We start from the raw sequence: 19,149 nt of genomic DNA, 5'->3' as shown, positions 1-19,149 counted from the left end.
ACACCAATTAGAAGACAAAACTTACCAAATTGGATTTTTAAAACTATAGGCTTTCTACAAGAAATAGACCTTAAATATAAACGCAGACAGGTTAAAAGTAATAGCATGGAGAAGGATATACCAGGCAAGTGCCTACCAAAAGAAGACTAGCGTAGCTATGTTAATATCAAAGCAGACTTCAGAACAAGGATTATTACCAAGAATATAAAAAGACATTACCTAATGATAAAGTTGTCAATTTCTCCTTTACCATAGGTCAAACCATTCTAAATGTGTATACACCTAATAACTTGCATGAGAACAGCATTACCTTGATACTAAAACAAGACAAAAATTACAAAAAAAAAAGAAAACTATAAACCAATATCCTTCATGAATATAAAGGCAAAAATCTTCAACAGAATAATAACAAGTCAATTCCAATAATACATTAAATATATATATATTACATCACAACCAAGCAGGGTTTATTTCAGGAATGCAAGGCTTGCTCAGAGTTTTATAATCAACCAATGTAATTCACTTTATTAGAGCTTCATGCACTTCTCCCAAGCCCCACCTCCTCCTTAATCCCTGGAAACCACTGATCTGTTCTTATTTTCTATAATTGTCCCATTTCAAGGATGGTACATAAATGGAACAATACAGTATGTAACCTTTTGTGACTGGCCTTTTTTTTTTACTCAGCACAATTCTCTGGAGACTCATTCAGGTTGTTGTGCATATCAACAGTTTGCTCCTTTTCATTGCTGAGTAGTATTCCATGGTATGGAGACACCAGTTTGTTTAATTATTCATCCACTGAAGGGCATCTGAGTTGTTTTCAATTCTTGGCTCTTATAAATGAAGATGCTATAAGTATCATGTATTTTTATTTGATGAAATCAGACCAATCCAGTTTGAACCCTTTGCTTAATTCTATGTCATTAAGACTTTCTCCTATGTTTTCTTCTAAACATTTTGTGGTTTTACATTTTATATTTACACGTATGATCCATTTTGATTATTTTTTTACATAAGGTGTAAGGTTTAGGTACAGGTTCATATTTTTGCACATGAATATCCAATTGTTTCAGCACTATTTATTGAAAAGACTACTTTTCTTCACTGAATTGCCTTTGTACTTTTTCTTTATAAAATATCGAGACGTATGCTTCTGGGAAAATAGATATACTTTTCCCTATTCCTACCACTAAAACCTTGGATATTATATATATAACCTTGGATATTATATATATAACAAACATAAGAAGACTCTGAAAGGCGTAAAGAAGAAGACAGATCAGCTAAGAACCTGAGTACCCAAGAAGCCAGCAACCTGGAAATGCCAATGGGCACAAACAAAAAATTCCCAATAAAAGCCTGCTCCACCTGAAAAAAAATAGCCTAGAAAGACAGAAAATTTTAATAACTTCTCTTCTCCAGCCAAACACCACAGAAAAAAAACTGGATCCCAAATAACACCCATGGCAGCAAAGGCTGAGTGGAGACTTCAGACTTCCACCTTTCCCCTGAATTGAAATGCCCCCTCATAACCCAATGGGGTTATGTCAGAAAAGGCCGAGTAGGGAGCCAGAATTTTCAACCCCACTGGCAAGTAATGAGGCTTTTCTTTCTTCCCACACTCCCTTACTCCCCCCTTTCCATTGTTGACACAGTGTCAATGGACATCACATGAGCAGCAGGAAGGCAGGAAAAAGAAAACAGAGAAAAGAAGAAACAGAAAACATAAAATAAAATAGAAGAGTTAAACCCTCACATATCAAGAACTACCTTAAATATAAATGGTATGCGGTGCCTGGATGGCTCAGTCGGTTGAGTATCCTACACATGATTTCTGCTTGGGTCATGATCCCAGGGTCGTGGAATCTGCACTGAATGAGGAATCTGCTTAAGATTTTTTTTTTCTCTCTCTCTCCCTCTGCCTCTCCCCTGCTCTCTCTCTCTCTAAAATAAAAAAAAAAATGAAAAAATATAAATGGTATAAATATATCAATTAAAAGACAGAGATTGGCTGAGTGGGCTAAAAAACATGACCCAACTATATGCTGTGTATAAACATTTCAAATATAATGAAGGATATAGGCAAGTTGAAAGTCAAAGGCTAGAAAAAGATGTATTAATTAAAATAAGGCAGAAGTAATTATATTAAGATCCTATAAAGTAGACTTAAGAGTAAAGAAAATTACCAGACACAGGGAGGAACATTAATTATCTAATGATAAAGGGCCAATTCACAAAGAACACAGGGCAATACTAAATATGTTTGCACCAAGTAATATACAAAATATGTAAAGAAAAACTGATAGAACATAAAGCATAGACAAATACACAATTAAATAAAAAATGAAAATGCGACATACAAAAACCTGTGGGACATAGTTAAAGCCGTGCTGAGAGGAAAAATTATGACGCTAAATGCATACAATAGAAAAGGGGAAATGTCTCGAATCAGTAATCTAAGCCCCCAATTTAAGAATACAAAAAATAAAAAATAAGCCCAAAGCAGGCATGGAAAAAATAATTGAAATTAAAGAAATCGATCAAGTTCCTGGGCAGCCAGTGATGACAGGTGGCTGACACCAACTGGTCATCATTGTGTCTACTTAGCTGGTCAGTGTCTCTTCAGCGGTGGATACTTTCTCATGAGCACTGGCAAGTGATACAAAAAATTCACACTTTGTGCCCCTTCCCGTATGTCCATCCATATGCCTCTGTATCAGATCTTTTTGTCTCCAATATTCCAGTCCTTCCTACCACGCCCCAGATCAGATGACCAGGTCATCGACAGATTCATATGGATTCTTGCCTTGAACCACCCCACCTATCACACAAAGTGGATAACCATTTGTGCAGCTCACAATTCTGCCCTTTTCCCTTTCCAGTATCTTTCAGGGCCACTCTGGAATATGGCTATAGTACTAACACCCACAATGGAAAAATCCATTCGTAAACCAAAGCTCAGACTTTTCCTCCTCTTTTATCTGGTTGTATGGGACCGCTTACATGGCCACAGGTGCAAGCACAGGGAAGGGAACTAGTACAACTGATGTCGGTGACATGAGGACTGGACTATCTGCTCACACAGCCTGCTGCTTGTGCTGTCTGGCCCCACTTAGGAACTTTCTGCTGGGAAGTCTTCCTTCGCAGATGGGCTATTTCCATTTTGTGAGTCTGCTGCTGGTTTTTGTTTGTTTGTTTTTGTTTTTTGCCTCACGGCCAAGCGATTTGTTTCTACCAAAGCCTCAAACATGTTAAAGCTGTCTCTCAAATGGCATTTAATTTTATGCTGTGGACAGTATGACCTTGATTTATAATTCCACCATGGGGCCCCTTTGGTTGGCTTTTCATAAGCTTCATACTACATCTTTTCCCACTAATGATATCTCCAACACCAAAGGGTCTTCCAAATCATATAATTCAAGGAGTAGGACTGCTTATTTCCGGGGCTGGACCTACTGCAAAGCCCTTTCCTGAACTGGGTCCCACTCAAAGTTGGCAACCTTCTGTGCCAGCTAATAGATGGGCCTGGTCAATACTTCTAGGTGAGGAACGTACTGCCTTTAGAACCAAAAAGGTCTACCACGCACGTGCTTCAATTTTTGTGGCAAGAAATTCAGGATGGATGTGGAATTTTTTTTTTTTAATGTTTATTTATTTTTGAGAGAGAAAGAGACAGAGAGACCGAGAGAGACACAGAGCACAGTGGGGGAGGGGCAGAGAGCGAGGGAGACAGAGAATCCGGAAGCAGCTTCCGGGCTCTGTCTGAGCTGTCAGCACAGAGGCCAACGCAGGGCTTGAAAGCATGAACTGCGAGATCATGACCTGAGCCAAAGTCAGACCTTAACCAACTGAGTCATCCAGGAGCCCCATATGGGATTTTTTTGTCTTGTGTCTTGTTTTGTTTTGTTTTATTTGTTTTTATCACAGGCAAACTCTTTTTGTCTTTTCCTCCTAAGTTTTCAGTTCCACAGAGGCCTTTAAAACAATGCAGGGAAAGAGACTGCATCAACAAAAAGCAGATAAAATGATCTACGTAACAGCTGATTACTACTTAATACTGAGTAGAAAATAATGGTTCTTCACGGAGAAACATTTCTAAATTATTTTCAGAATTCTAAATCTCTCACTTATTGACTGAAAAAAATAATGTAGCTATTAGTTAGGGGCCTGAAAAGGAGAAGAATGTTTCCTTTGATCTTTGCCCCAAAATTATCCTAAAATACTCCATATTACAATTAGGATTTGCATAAATTTTCTAACTTTCCTTAGGATGAAAAGATGTGTTAAATAACCATTAGTTTTAACACCGAAAATAATTGTCACTATGTAAATTGTAGGTTTTTATCATAAGACAATTGGGAAATTTAGAAAAAGGAAGCCAGAAACAATTTAAATGAATCGAAGTTTAATTTAAAGCAGTTATATCATAATGAGGGATGAATAAAGTGGTGGTTTGCAGACGCATTCATTAAAGGGAAACATTGGTAAATATAAATGCCTGCAATTGTATTGCTATGTCAATTTAAATTTTATGTATAAGATTAATTTAAAAGAATACAGAATAAGTACTAATTCACACTTGAAAAACACTTGCATAACGCTTGTGTGCATACAACCATATTTAATTAATTTGTAAACAAACACTATTAATTTATAAAGAAAGTAGTTTTTCTATTCAAATATTAAAGTCCCAATACCAACAAAACACACCAAAATTAACATATAATTATGATTCAATTTAAAGTTCCATCTTTAAACTCTTCACAATCTTCTTTGGTAAACGGATCCAAAGATAGGTTAATCCTAAATAAAAGATGACAAAAGTGATTCTTGTTACTATAAGACGGTTAATAGTCACTAAAATATTTTAACTTTTCTAACATTGCAAAGCAACAGTTAGCCATTCTCTGTATTCACTGTTTTGGTAACTTTCACTTCCAGATTTTTCTTCTCCATTCCAGCACCGGCCAATAATACTGACGACTTCAACAGCCCCATTTACAGAAACTGTGTCACAAAAACTGTGTCACAAAGGCCTTAATCTCCAGGCCACTTCAAGGCACTCACAAGCCAGGGTACCGCTAGGGCAATGTCATCACTTGGCACTTGTGCCTTACTTCTAGGAACTCTGACATTGTTCCTAGCTGACTTATTTCTGCACTCCTACTTTTTGTACCCCTACATTCTCACTGAACAAGGCCATTGCCCTCCTTTGGACTGCCAAGCCCCTGGTCTCCTACAAGCTTCATCCGTATCCCCCACCACCCCACCATCACTTCTCATTACTCCTGATTAAGCACCCAGAATCACTCTCTGAAACTGAGACTTGCTCTTCATCCTAGACATCACCGACATTCTGTTCTCCTCCTTTCCTCTCCTCCCATCCTCACACTGAGGTTTTCATGCACATCCACTGCCAGAACTACCTACGACCTTCACGCACCATAGACTGCACACTAGCCTCAGTATGAAACTTCAAGCTGCTTGCTTGGAATTTCTACCTGAACACCTCACTATCACCTAAAATTCAACATGCCAAAATGAAACTCAGTAGCTTCACAAAATCGGTTCTTTCTCTTGACTTCCTTATTTCTTATCTCCTCATTCTCAGAACTCAAGATGATCTCTCTTATCTCCTATGGCCAATCCTTTGTCTCCTCTCCACAAACTCTGCCACTTCCATTTAAGTGCATTTCACTCACTTGGACTGCTGTTAGAATCCTTGGATTTTCATTTCCTATCTTGCCTCCATTCCAAACCTTTCCACATTAGTAACATCAGATCTGACGTAAATGCAGATCTGATCAATCCACTGCTCTAAAATGTTCTATACTGGTGATGTTTGAGGTATTTGCATAGTCTTTTATTAAGTTTCCACAAAATACTTATTAATTACAAAAGGAAACATAAATTTCCTGAATTTGATCATTGTTGGGTGGCTTTATGAAAGATATCTTTGTTCTTAGGATAAACACACTTAAAGTATTAAGGGGTAATATTTTATTTATTTTTTTAATGTTTATTTATTTATTTTGAGAGAGAGAGAAAGAGCATGAGCAGGGGCGGGGCAGAGAGAGAGAGAGAGAGAGGCTGAGAGAGAATCGTCAGCAGGCTTCATGCTATCAGCGCAGAGCCCAACATGGGGCTCAATTCCACGAACCATGAGATCGCGACCTGAGCCAAAATCAAGAGCCGGACACTTAACCAACTAAGCCACCCAGGTGCCCCAAGGGGTAATATTTTAAACACACATACATACACACAGACAAAGAGAGAAAGTGCCTAAGAATGAACCTGCAAATGTGACAAAATGTTAAAAATCAGTGAAGTTAGGTAAAGGTTATGCTGGAGTTCTTTGAATTTTTCTTGCAAACTTTCTGTACTTTTGAAATCATTTAGAATAAAGGGTTAAGAAAATGTTTCATGTTTCTTTACTGTCTACTTAACTGAGTACAAATCCTTGGTCCAGTGCTCACATAGGACCCTTTGAAATACAGTCTCAGTGGACTTTTATACCTTCCTTCACAAGGACTCCATAAACAAGCTTTGATCAAACTATATATTCCTGGACATTTTCTTGGACTCCATGAACTTGCTCACGGCCATGTCTAAAATATATTTCCCTCCCCCACCTTCCCATATACAAAAGTCTGATTTCTTTTTTCCAACACCCATCTTACTTTTCTAGTACTTTCCGAACCCCACTAAACTGGTGTCATCTCTCCCTAGAAATTTAATGAGCCCAGGTAATTAGCAAATCAAGACACAACTGAAAGAAATGGAGGAGAGATGATGCGTTCGATTTAAAACATGGAATATTTCAAAATAACTGTGGAATAGCCTGAAGAAATTCAGAGGTCAAAGGCAGAAGAGAGATTTAGGGGTCATACATCAAGAAAGAGTAACTGAAGCTATAAAATGGGTAAATTATTTCAGAATAAATATGTAAAGAGAGAGTCGACCCAACAACTACTCCTAGGGTAGTGTTGGATGTCAAGTGGTAACAGAAGGGACAAATTAAAAAATACACAGAAAATACAGTCAGAAAGGCAGAAAGTGAACCATGTCATAGCTCCCAGGACACTAAAAAAGAAAGACTGAAAGTAGCAGTGAGATAATATTAAATGTGAAAAGTTCAAAGAGAAAATAGAACTAAGAGATATTAACAAACAGAAACACACAAAAAAACCAAAAACCGTGGACCATGGAAAGAGTAGTTACAATAGCACTGTTAAGACAGGGCCCAAATGAAGCTTGTTAAATTTCAACAAATATTTAATGAGGCCTTACTGGGTTTAAGGAAGGAAACAGGCTGGAATTAGCAATGGGTATACACTAAAAGTTGGAGAAGTTAAGATATAAAAGGGGAGGAAACAAAGTCTATACTTTATAATTATCATATAAATGAATTCTTACCAGAAGATGATAAGAAGATTCATCTTGTGTAATCTGAGTCTACGAACAACATAAAATATATGGGAAAATTCAACTTGGCCTCTAGTGCTGGTTTTCCCATTAATAAATACATATTAGGAAATAAGAGTCATAATACATTTCTAAATGTATTTCTATTAGTTTTTGTAATCTGGTTTAAAATTATAATACAAAATAATGAATTACAAGGATACTTGTTTGTAACAGGCTATTTCTGGAAAAGCATAGCATATTATTTTAAATTACTAAATAATTCTTACAAGATTACTTGATGTTTAGTAGAAGCCCTCTTACTGAGGCACAAGAGACTGACAAGATCAAGGTTATGGCCAGAGCAAAATTAGATGTAATCTAATATGTTTATTAAAGTAACTGGATCTGGATTAACACTTGGAACAATGTCCAGGTTTCTTGCACGTTGTTCTGCCTATTCAAACATCTTTTTCTCCCAATAAATCACGGACTACTTTTTCTTCCTAATCCCCCCATCTGCCTCATTCTTCTCCTTAATTGAACAAATAAAACCGAGTATCACTAATCTGAACATTGTTCATATGCCACTATAGCAAACAACTTATGCTATTATTGACACAATATTACACTAACAGTCATGAGTTTCCAGTGTGACATTGTTTACAAAATGGCATTCTGTCCTAATTATTATCTTATGAAAATATTCTTCACAAAATTAAATTCTGCAGATTTACTGACTGTCAAAATAGAAGTTGCCATCGAGTGACTGTAGTAAGAGCCTACAGAAGCATTCAGCATGGTAACATGTGTATTAGGACAAGCATGTGAAGGAAAGGAAACAACTATTATGATTTATCAATTGATATGGCATTATCAGTTACATAAATTTTATCCAACTTAATTGTTTGAGAATCCAGAATTTCCAGTGACTTTAATAAATATACTAGATCACATCTAATTTTTCTCTGGCCACAATATCAACTCATTATTTTTTTAATATGAAATTTATTGTCAAATTGGTTTCCATACAACACCCAGCGCTCATCCCAACAGGTGCCCTCCTCAATAACCATCACCCACCCTCCTTTCCCTCCCACCCCCCATCAACCCTCAGTTTATTCTCAGTTTTTAAGAGTCTCTTATGGTTTGCCTCCCTATTGATGGAGCTTTAGAACATAGTTTAATTTATGAGTTGTTTTCCAGGAATGAAATAATGACATCAAGGCCATAATTCAAGAGCAGTTTTGTCAAAAGCATTAAATTATACTGTAGCATCCATGGAAAGGAAGTGACTATAAGAAGTGACACAGAATGTGTAATTTTATATTGCAGTTAAAATGTTTGTCTTCGTCAATATGGATGAGTTTTGTAATCTATATTAAAAAGCTGCCATTAAATCACAGGTAAGTGTGGTCCTTTTGCTCAGTAAATTCTCATCAACATTTACCTTCTGCTCTTCTCTACTCACACCTACATCGGTGGTCTAGCCTGTAACTCAGTGCTTTAACATTGTTTGTACTTTTTAATTACGATGAATAGTTGTAGCCTCATTTCTATAGTTCTGTACACCGCATGTGACAATTAGGAAAACTACTAGACTAATGTGACCCAAGGGTGACTGACCTGTTAGGAAAGCCAGTCTTCTTTCATACAATCAACTGTGTTAACTTGCTTTCACTGGGTAGTTGTTGGTATTTCAGCCTGAGTCTGTATTTTGCATTTTCTTCAAGCATTCTAGAAATGACTTTGTATACTTTATTCCATACTCGAACCTTAAAAATATAAACACAGTTAAGGAACACCGAGCAGAAAGGTGGAAATACATTTTGACAGAGGCAACTGGTAGTGACTGAACTGTGTTGTACCTCAGCTGAAACCACGCTAAGGCAATTCTAGCACTTACAGACCTAAAACTTAAATGTGACGGTTTTCCCACAATCAGTGATCTCTTCTGCTAATTTCCTAGCATTTCCTCTCTGTACTATTTAAATGAGCTACCCTGGGTGAAGGCAATGCCTATAAGGTCCTATCTAAATGGTTCTAACACATTCAATTTTGTTTTCAACAGTTATGAAAATACTGAATTTCTATCCCACTGGGAAATTACTCGATTTTTAATGGGCAAGTGTTTTACATCTCATCTAGTAATAGCTTCATACACTGGATTGTTAGGATTAATGAAAAATATACGTAAAGCACGTACCCCAATGTCTGGCATATTGTAGTTACAAGTAAATATTGGCTATTGCTCTTTTCTCTTCACCCAAGAGGAACTGATTCTCGGAAGAAATATTTCTTAGTATAGTGGGAAGATCAGGTGCACACTCAAATTACATTTGGGGTTAGTCACCTTGAATGCTGTTTTACACTATACACGGATTATAACTCATATAAACTCAAAGCTCAGAAACAATACAATTTGACGTGTCATTATCAACTAACGATTTCTTTAAGCTGAAGTGCTTAAGATACATGGTGGAAAACAAAGATTCGTAGAGCTACTGATCTCGAATATGTTTAAAACACTCAAGTTGCCATGACATTTGGACAACCAGAGGTGAAAATGGTTCAGCAGTAAAGGTTCATCCTCGTTAGCTTTCCTTCTAGGAAGTAAATGTATGTCCCTTGTCTTTAAAAGAGCAATATGTCGTTAATACAGATACATTATTCTTTTCTGTGAAATCCGTGATTTTCTCCTCATATTACACTACCTATCAGAGTTTGTTATATTCTGTGGAACATATATTTTTATGCTTTGAAAAATCTCCCATTATGTTTTGATTAAAATGTGTTCATATCTTCAAACACTGGAAGGACTGTTCTCTATAGTTAATAAATATTTCCAAACCCAGTTCTATTTCTGCTAAATTAATTCTATTTTCTCATTTCAGTAAATTTTCAAAAGATGGAACTGTTTTTACTGTTGAATATCTTCACACATTTGTGTTTAGAGAAGTTAATCTAAAATTCAAATATTGCTCGTTCTCCTTTATAATAATATACCTTTTTCTTTTTCTTCATTACTTTCGAAGCTTCATGCAAAGGTATAGGGAAATCAAACTGTTTAGCTAAATTCTTCTGGGTTAAACCTAATTTTAGAAAAAGAGAGAGTGAAAGCTAAAATATCAAGGCCAGCACATATTTTAAAGGATTCACTATCCTGAGAACAAAGACAACTATAAATGTCTCCTGAGCTCTCTTTGGGGATTTTTACACTCGTTGGTGTATTTCTGATCACAAGATGCTACCAGTTTACCAACTAGCTAATACTATGCCGAGGGGAGAAAACCAAGAAAACTAGAGACAAACTCCCTTAGAAATGTCTAGAAATCCCTTAGGAATCTCCTTTCTTTTTTGATTTGAAAGGTGAGTCCCCAAAAAATCAGCAATAGAATAAACAAATACCAGAGGCCACATCTTAACCCAATGCATCTCCAAACTCTCCTTTCTTCTCCGTTCAACTCCAGACACACATTATGCTTTCAACCATTCAAAATGCCTGTGGTTCTTCAAATGTTTTGCTCTTATCCTTCCTAGCCTTTGCACATGCTGTTCTGTCTGGCTAAAACACTCTGTGTGCATGCATGTGTGTACACACACACACACACACACACACACACACACCTGCCAGGCAAATTTCTACCTGCTCTTCAAGACTCAGCTCACACCATCACCTCCTCTCTACAGTCCCCTGAACAGCACTGGCTCTAGGAATGCTTAGGTCAGAGCACTTAGCACACTTTTATTTTATTTTTTTATTTTTTTTTAATGTTTTTATTTATCTTTGAGACAGAGAGAGACAGAGTATGAGCAGGGGAGGGGCAGAGAGAGAGGGAGACACAGAATCCGAAGCAGGCTCCAGGCTCTGAGCTGTCAGCACAGAGCCCAACTTGGGGCTCGAACCCACGGACCGTGAGATCATGACCTGAGCCGAAGTCGGACGCTTAACCGACTGAGCCATCCAGGCGCCCCCTTAGCACACTTTTACATCACATGTTTATAATGTGTTTCCTCCACTAGGCTGTGACCTCCCAGAGGGTAATAACTATGTGGGTCTTAGTCATCTTTCTAGCCACCCTACCAGACACACAGTAGGTACTAATAAAGGTTTGTCAGGAATGAATAAGCTTCCTCTCTCTACTCACCAGACCATGCTGCCTTCCCAAATATTAACTGTGAGAAGAAAACCCAAGGGCTTGTGTGTCCAAAGACAAAATCATAAAACACTAAGCATGTGTTCCCTGAAAGCCTTTATATTCCCCTATATTACCCACCTTATTCCTACCCTGCCATCACCACTCTATACCTGGCTTTCTTCCACTCATTCAATATTTAGCTTTCCAGGAACCTTCTCTGATTTCACAAAGCACCCTATATGCTCAGTAATCATAACGTTTACCATGTTGTTTTATTCTTTATTAGAGATCCAATATCTAATACCATACACATTAGAAATGCAGTAAGCATTCCATTTGTTAGCGAATTAGAGTATGTTCTAAAATGGCATTGCCCAATGTCTTAGAAGCACACCACGAATTCCGTGTGGGGCACACACACAGCACTAAAGAACATTGACTCACACAGTGAGAAACTCATTCTCTCCCATTCTTTTTCATTCTGATTACATCAAGGAGAAAGTTTGGAAGTAGTATGTCATTAAGACTTCCCTGAGACTTGCTCCTCTCTCTTTATGACCACAGACCACCTTTATTAGACAAGCTGTTTGGCTAGAATTTAATAATATTGTTGTTTCTTTATTAGATTGCTTTTAATTAATTTCTATTTGTGGCAAATGGTACAGGCTTGCCGCTGAGGTAATGATGTAACGTGTTCTAAAAAGAAAATTTAGTCGAGAGGGGAAAATGCACATATTAAGTAAATATATTAAGCAAATGATAGTACAGATGAAATGCAGATAGGGCATAGGAAAAGAACTCAAGTCTGCGAAATCTCTGTTCTTCATTTACCCATACGGACCCTTCTCCCCTAAATGCCTAAGCCTTTGGAATACTATACTTGCATCATTCCAAATGTTTTCCATTTGTAAGCCTTTCCTAACCTACACATTACTCCCCGGGGTCAGGATAGGAGCCGTCAAGTCGACCTGTAATTATCGGGGATCTAAAACGTGTCAAGGAGTATAGGGGATGTGAAAAAGAGAAAGGACGAAATCATTTCTTCTACTCGTTTTGCATACTTCACTGAAGGTAGCTCCAGTACATACCAAAGGCTTTGTCCCAACTCGTGTTTCCAAGCTTCCTCTAGCCTTCTTTCTGCACAGTTTCTACACACTCAAAATACGCTTCTGGTTCTTCCCTCATCACTCTCCCTCATGGATCCATTCCCGGGGTTATGCTCACACATTTTTCCCACATATAATTCCTTCCTAGCTCAGCAACATGTGGGACTCTCGTGGAGTTTCTGCCACTGTGAAGTCTTCCCTAATTCTCTCATCCTCAAATTCCTCACCACTCCGAAAGCATTTATTTGGACCTCCACAATAGTATTTGTCATCCCCTATGATATATCAATTATGAATATATCTCCCAAGTTCTGTGAGAACTAACTTATCAGTCTTGCCTGAAATGTTAGATGAGTTTCCTGATTTGCCTGTCCCTGGATTTCTAAACTCCACTGCATCTTACAAACAGCCGAAGATAAATTTGCTTATCTTCCAGAAGTGTAACTGTCTCTGATAGCTTCACTCCACCATTCAAAAATCTTCAGTGACTATAAAATGATTGTCTCCAAGGCATTCTACAATATGGTCCAAAACTTGCTTTTCATTCATTCTACAAATATTTAGTCCATTCTCACTATATACCACTCACTGGAATAACCACCCCCTTCCCTTCAAGCCATCTCTGTTCGGTAAGCCAACATTCACTGGTCATTTATTCCATATCAAACACTGGGCTGGGCCCTATGCATACATTACATACTGCATTTAGTCATTATAGTGACTTATTAAGGTAGGAAATATTATCCCCATTTTACATAGAAGGAAACTGAGGATCAGAGTGGTTAACTAACTTGGCCAATATCGCACTGCTAATAAATGACAGAGCCAAGATTATGTCTTTCTGACTTCAAAGCCAATACCCTTGATAATTTCTACCATCCCACTAGGAATGTCTCCATTCATGTCCCTTGATTTCCTGCCTTTATGCCTCTCCTTTCCCTAAACTATCAAAGCCTTTTGAAGGGGTCCATCTTACAGCATTCAAGTCTACTAGCTTATATTCACATTATTCATTTAGAAGTTCCTTATGAGCGGAATATTTGTCTGATCCATCTATGTCACGAGCACCTAATCTAGTGTCCACAGTGAGGGACACGTTCATGTTGTTGAACAAATAATTCACCTGGTTCCCCAAGAAGAGCTAGGCATAAGCATTTAATAAATGTCCCTGTAATATTAATATTAAATCCACCCAAAACTGAGTAAAACGTAAGCACTTTCTGGCTTGGTTTAAATATACATCTATGCCAGGACCTCTCTCCCTTAACTCTACTCCTGGTCGCCCAAGCACAGCAGGGGGGGCTCTGAAGTTAAGGGCTCCATCCTCTGCCCAGCTGCCTAGCACAGAAACTTCAGAGCTGGCATGAACCCTTCCTTCTCCATCTTTCCATCAGTCATTGGTCCTGTGTGCCAGCTCCATTGCTCTGCCTTAGGTCAGGCCTTTCATCTTTGTACTGGACCACTGTGCCCCCTACCAGGGCTGTAGACTCCAGTGTCTCCCAGCCAACCCCATCGTAGTTCTCCTTCCTCCAGATCTGATCCTGTCACCCCTGCCACAAAGGAGCAGCAAAAATCCCAAAAGAGAAGCCAACTAGAGGAAAGACGGACACCTTAGGTCTGCACGGGGTAAAGTTACAACAGCGCAACGCTGCTTTCATAATCCTGCCTACCCAGTTACTTCTAACCGACATAGGTGGGGATCTCCAGCACGAATTCATGTATCCCCTCCCTTCTCCCCACCAGCTTCTTCACCTGCTTTCAGTGTTCTTCACTTCCAATCCACTACCTTGCTGATGGACTATTATTTGTCCTCGCCATTTGTGGCCCTAAAGCAATACAGGCTTTCTATTGAATCCATTGTATTTGTCCTGGCTTCCTGCCAAAGCTGTAGAGCTCCCCACCACCACCACCACCACCACCACCACCACCATACTCTTTCCTCTTCTTAGAACAGGACTTTCATTTGTTTCTATTATTCAAAGAAGCTGGAAACCCAGGGCTAAAATGTTTTATACTACCCCCGGATTTTTTAATCCCCAGCAGAGGGGCCAGGAAAAAAAAACCCCAAAAACAAAAACCTGAGTGCCTTTTAACAATGAGGCCATCAGATGGGCTTGAAGTCCACAATAATGACCCTGCTTAAGTATCTCTGAAGGCTTCCCACCACAGCTCATTCTCAGCAGTCAATCAAATTATACAGAGTACCATTTTATACATCTAAATTATCAAAGCAAATTTAATCTGGAAGGATACCAAACAAATATAGATTATAGAATATAGATTATAGAATATACAGAATATAGATTATTCAACTTGGGCTTCAGTCTTGCCTACCTCCAATTCAATCTCCCTTATATAGATAGCATGGCCTAAATTAATCCAACCTTATCACTTCTCTTGTTCAAAACCTTTCAGTTTAGGATTTCAGAGTCACTGAAGACAATGGGGAAGGCGTGGTAACTGACTTCCCAAAATTTCACCCCAAACAACTTCACCTTTTGAAAATTCTACATAAAACCATGCCCTCAGCATTACTTGAAGACACAGAACATTGAAACTGCAAAATAACTGGAAGTAAAATAAGAAAAATCATTGAATCGCAGAGCTATGATCCCATGTGCTCCCCCCCTCACCCCAAGCAGGGCTTTGCAGCCAACAGGGAAGCCAAAGGAAGGACACTAGAAAAAGTGCCTGCAGGAGGGCTAGAGCAACAGAAAGACTGAATCCACCCTAAATCTGAAAACACTAAGACAAAACCCTATGGATCATAGCACAAATTACAGGGAAGGGAGTTCAATGGTCAATTTAAAGGCCTAGACACCACATAAAGTACTAAACATGACATTTAATGGGACTGACTCAATTTAAAAGGGCAAGCATGATTTAAAGGGACAGTCTTTCAATTGCATGGCTTCTGGGGGAGAAAAAGAACAAAAAGGAAGGATCATAAATTAGGTCACAAAGAAAACATCGGTAGTACCCATAAAGTGGAGACCTTACAAACACTCTGACTACAGTGCAATAAAACTAGAGTTTACTAACAGAAACAAAACAGAAAAGTCCTGAAAATTAAAAATGTTTTAAACTTTAACTCCACAGTGAGAAGGGTAATACAAACTGAAATCACAGAATGAAAAAAAAATAGTGACACTGAAAATACTACGTATTAGAATCTATGGGATTTATAATAGTGGTTAAAGGAAAATTCATTGCACTAAATATTTTTATCAATAAAAAGAATAAAAATAAATGAATGAAATGTCCTGCTGAAAATAAGTATAAAAAGAACACAGTAAACCAAAAGAAAGCATGTTTCATCTTTATTATCTATCTTCATTTTTTAATGAGGAAGAGACCAGAAAAACAAGATGTCTCATTAATAAATCAAAATCCTGGTTTTTTTTTTTTAATTAACAAAATGGACAAGACACTGGCTAACTTGCTCAAGAAAAAGGGAGAAAGCACGTACATACAGAAAAAAAATGACAATTTGGAAATAAGCACTGAAACACAAGAAATTTTTTTAAATTTTTTTTTAACATTTATTTATTTTTGAGACAGAGAGAGACAGAGCATGAACGGGGAAGGGTCAGAGAGAGAAAGAGAGAGACACAGAATCTGAAACAAGCTCCAGGCTCTGAGCTGTCAGCACAGAGCCCAATGTGGGGCTCAAACTCATGAACCGCGAGATCATGACCTGAGCCGAAGTTGGACACTTAACCGACTGAGCCACCCAGGTGCCCCAGGAAATTTTTTAAAAATCATAAAATACCACTTGCGGACCTCTATGCAAACAGATTTGGAAACGATGAAATATAATTTCCTAGGGAAATACAGATTACTGTTAGACTTAGAAAGCTTGAAGAGAGCAATATCCATAGAAGGTATAAAGAAAGTTGTTAAGGAATTATCCCACAAAAAGCACTAGACCCAGATGGTTTCACAGAAGAATTCTACCAAACCTTCAAACACCAGGTAGTCCCACTGTTCTATAAATTATTCCAGAGCATAAAAAAGAAGGAAAAGTTTATTTTCATTCCTTTTATGAAGTAAGTATAACTCTGATACCTAAACCAGATGAAAATGTACAAAGAAAGAAAAACCACAGATCCCTATCTGTCACAAATACCAATGCCAAAACCTAAACAAATTCTTAGCAGAGTCCAACACTACTTTAAGAGAATAACACATCATAACCAAGTAGGCTTTATTTCAGGAATGCAAGGTTGGTTCAATACTAGGAAATCCATTTATATTATATGCCATACTAATAAATCTAAGGATAAAATATATTTATCTCCATAGATCTGAGAAAGCCTTTGACAAAAATTCAACACCCATTTATGATAAAAACACTGAAAAAATAAAAGTTGAAGAATACTTTTTAATATTTTAAATATAAATGCCTTGGTCCTCAAGCCAGTACCTTATATAATGGGCAACACTAGAGACATTTCCCCTAAGGTCAGGAATAAGGCAAGGATACCCCACAACCTCCACTACTATTCAACATTGTACTCGAGGTATTAGCAGGCAATATTTTGATACATGGCAGGCATAAGAATGGGTAAAAAAGAAGTGAAATGATCTCTACTTACAAATAATACCATAGTATACCTGAACAGTGACAAAACTCATTCTAATAATAAAAGAATGCAGTGAAGTGCTAGGACCTAAAATTAACACACCAACAGGCTAAGTGAAAGAAGACAATCAGGAAAGCTCATATATTGTATGACACAATTTACACGCGATGTCCAGAAAAAGCAAATCTATGCAGATAGAAAGTTTAGCACTTGCTTAGGGCTGGGGTTAGGGGTAGGGGAGGCCAGTAAAAGGGAACAGTGAGTGTCAATGGATACAGGGTACGATGCTAACAGGTACCCGGTTCTTTGGAAGGCAATAGAAATGTTCCAAAATTGAGTGTGGTGATGGTCGTACAACTCTGAAAAGCACTGAATTGTGCACTTTAAATAGGCGAGTTGAATGAACTGTGAATATCTCAATAAACTTTCCAAAAAAAAAAAAAAAAAAAAGCACAGGTAGAGGGATGAGCCTTCAAAAGAGAGGCAGGACTTTTCCAGAAGGAACTGCTCTCTATCTTAACTGCGGTGGTGAGTTACTAAAGAATATAACCTTGTCAACCGCCTCAAAATGTATATAAATCAATCCTAAATAAAGGTGATTTTTGAAAGATCAAGAAGTTTCCTATATACAAACAACAAGCATTGAGAGGACTTTACGAAGAGGAACAGACGAGAAGTCCAAACACCTGGAATAAATTTAACAGGATATACGCAAAACCTATGGAAACGTTTCAAATAGAAAACATTCCCGAAGGACACCGAAGCAGATGGAAGAAATGTTTTCAGGGAGGAAGTGACTCAACAGGGTAAAGATGTCGGTTCTGCTCACGCGAATTTGTAAATTCAGCGAGCGCTAGGAACGCCGACAAGCACCCCGACGCCCCCCTCATTCTGGGGGACGCCGGCGGCTCCCTCCGGTGCCCTTCCCTGTCCGTCGGGCTGACCTCACATGACCGGCGTGTGCCCCTGGGCGCCCTCTCCGCCGCACGCGTGACGCCGGGCACGCGAGGGACCCGTCTTTCTGCCCCCCGCGCCGGCAGCCGGACTGACGGGAGGCGGAGCCTGGCCGCCGACGGCCCCAGTGCCCCGCCCCGCACCAAGGCCGCGGGCCGCGGCGGGGCGGGAGGGCTGACAAGACGCTGACGGAAGGCCGAGGCCCGAGGCGCCCCACCGCCCTGAGACGGCGGCCCAGGGGACGCGGGGGCCGACTCCCAGACCGGCCCCCGACGGGCGGCGCGCCCCGCTCCCGCACGCCCGCCGCCCCCTAGGCGCCACCTGCTCGCGCCGCAGCCCGGGGACCGCTCCGCGCGCTCGACGCCGGCGCCGGTGGGGCGGCCGCGGGAGCCCGAGGGCCGGGGGCCAGCTCCGCGCCGGCCCGGGCCGCCGCCCGCGGCTCCTCGGGGCTGCAGCCGGCCCCGCGCCCGGTGCTCCCGCCGCCCCGAGCCCGGCGGCGGCCCAGCTGCAAGACGCCGCCGCACCGGTGCGAGCCGAAGCGCGTCACGTAGACGAAGCGCGCCAGGTCCCGCTCCTGCTCCCTGCCGGCCGCCGCCATCGCCGCCTTGGTCGCGCAACCGCCGTGGAGCTTCCTCAGCGACCCGCGACGTCCAGTGAGCGGGCACGCCGGCTGACGGGGGGGGGGGGGGGGGGGAAGGGGGCGGGCCACGGGGCGGGGCGGGGAGTGAGGGGCGAGCGCTGGAGCGGGATCGCGGGGCTGGCCGTGGGCAGGGGATGTGCGTGAGGAAGGAGGGACGCCCGGTGATCACTCGGGAGACAGCCCTTTAGAGGGCGGGGGACCCGGAAGGGTTTCTTTGCGGGGATGGTGGACCACTCCGCTGGAGAGTGGTGTTGAGGTTTGGGGACCAGATCACTCGGGGGTGGGGAGCAGACCGTGGGGGCACAGCCCTCTGAAGA

At 40.0% G+C, this 19,149-nt stretch overlaps 1 protein-coding gene across 2 annotated transcripts; it reads right to left on the bottom strand.

The window, feature by feature from the left end:
* Positions 1-4,364: 4,364 nt before the first annotated feature.
* Positions 4,365-18,833, bottom strand: CA1H5orf47 (chromosome A1 C5orf47 homolog). 2 transcript variants are annotated; one of them, XR_009610817.3, is made up of 5 exons: positions 18,514-18,833; positions 10,414-10,499; positions 9,034-9,182; positions 7,420-7,458; positions 4,366-4,806 (listed from the first exon to the last, which is right to left on the bottom strand). XR_009610817.3 is itself a non-coding variant. In XM_060635055.3 (4 exons), exons 1-3 carry the CDS (start codon positions 18,788-18,790, stop codon positions 9,057-9,059), a joined length of 489 nt encoding a protein of 162 aa, XP_060491038.1. In that variant the 5' UTR covers positions 18,791-18,833; the 3' UTR covers positions 4,365-4,806; positions 9,034-9,056. The 2 variants fall into 2 exon arrangements, 1 of the variants encoding a protein (XP_060491038.1); XM_060635055.3 differs by lacking the exon at positions 7,420-7,458 and having other exon boundaries at positions 4,365-4,806.
* Between the last annotated feature and the right edge of the window lie 316 nt (positions 18,834-19,149).

The sequence above is a fragment of the Panthera onca genome, chromosome A1 (assembly GCF_046562875.1).
Source record: "Panthera onca isolate mPanOnc1 chromosome A1, mPanOnc1 haplotype 2, whole genome shotgun sequence".
In the NCBI taxonomy this organism is placed as follows: Eukaryota; Metazoa; Chordata; class Mammalia; order Carnivora; family Felidae; genus Panthera; species Panthera onca.
Note: the sequence above shows the minus strand (reverse complement) of the source record. Positions and strands in the feature narration are given on the sequence as shown.

Bases quoted from the DNA above. Each gene is read 5' to 3' on its own strand.
- CA1H5orf47 (XM_060635055.3), bottom strand. From the start codon at position 18,790: ATGGCGGCGGCCGGCAGGGAGCAGGAGCGGGACCTGGCGCGCTTCGTC. The intron at 10,500-18,513 runs GTGGCGCCTAGG...TTCTAAAATTAG, and splicing joins CCGGGCTGCGGCGCGAGCAG to GTTTAACCCAGAAGAATTTA. The intron at 9,183-10,413 runs GTATATTATTAT...TATATTTTTAAG, and splicing joins TAATGAAGAAAAAGAAAAAG to GTTCGAGTATGGAATAAAGT.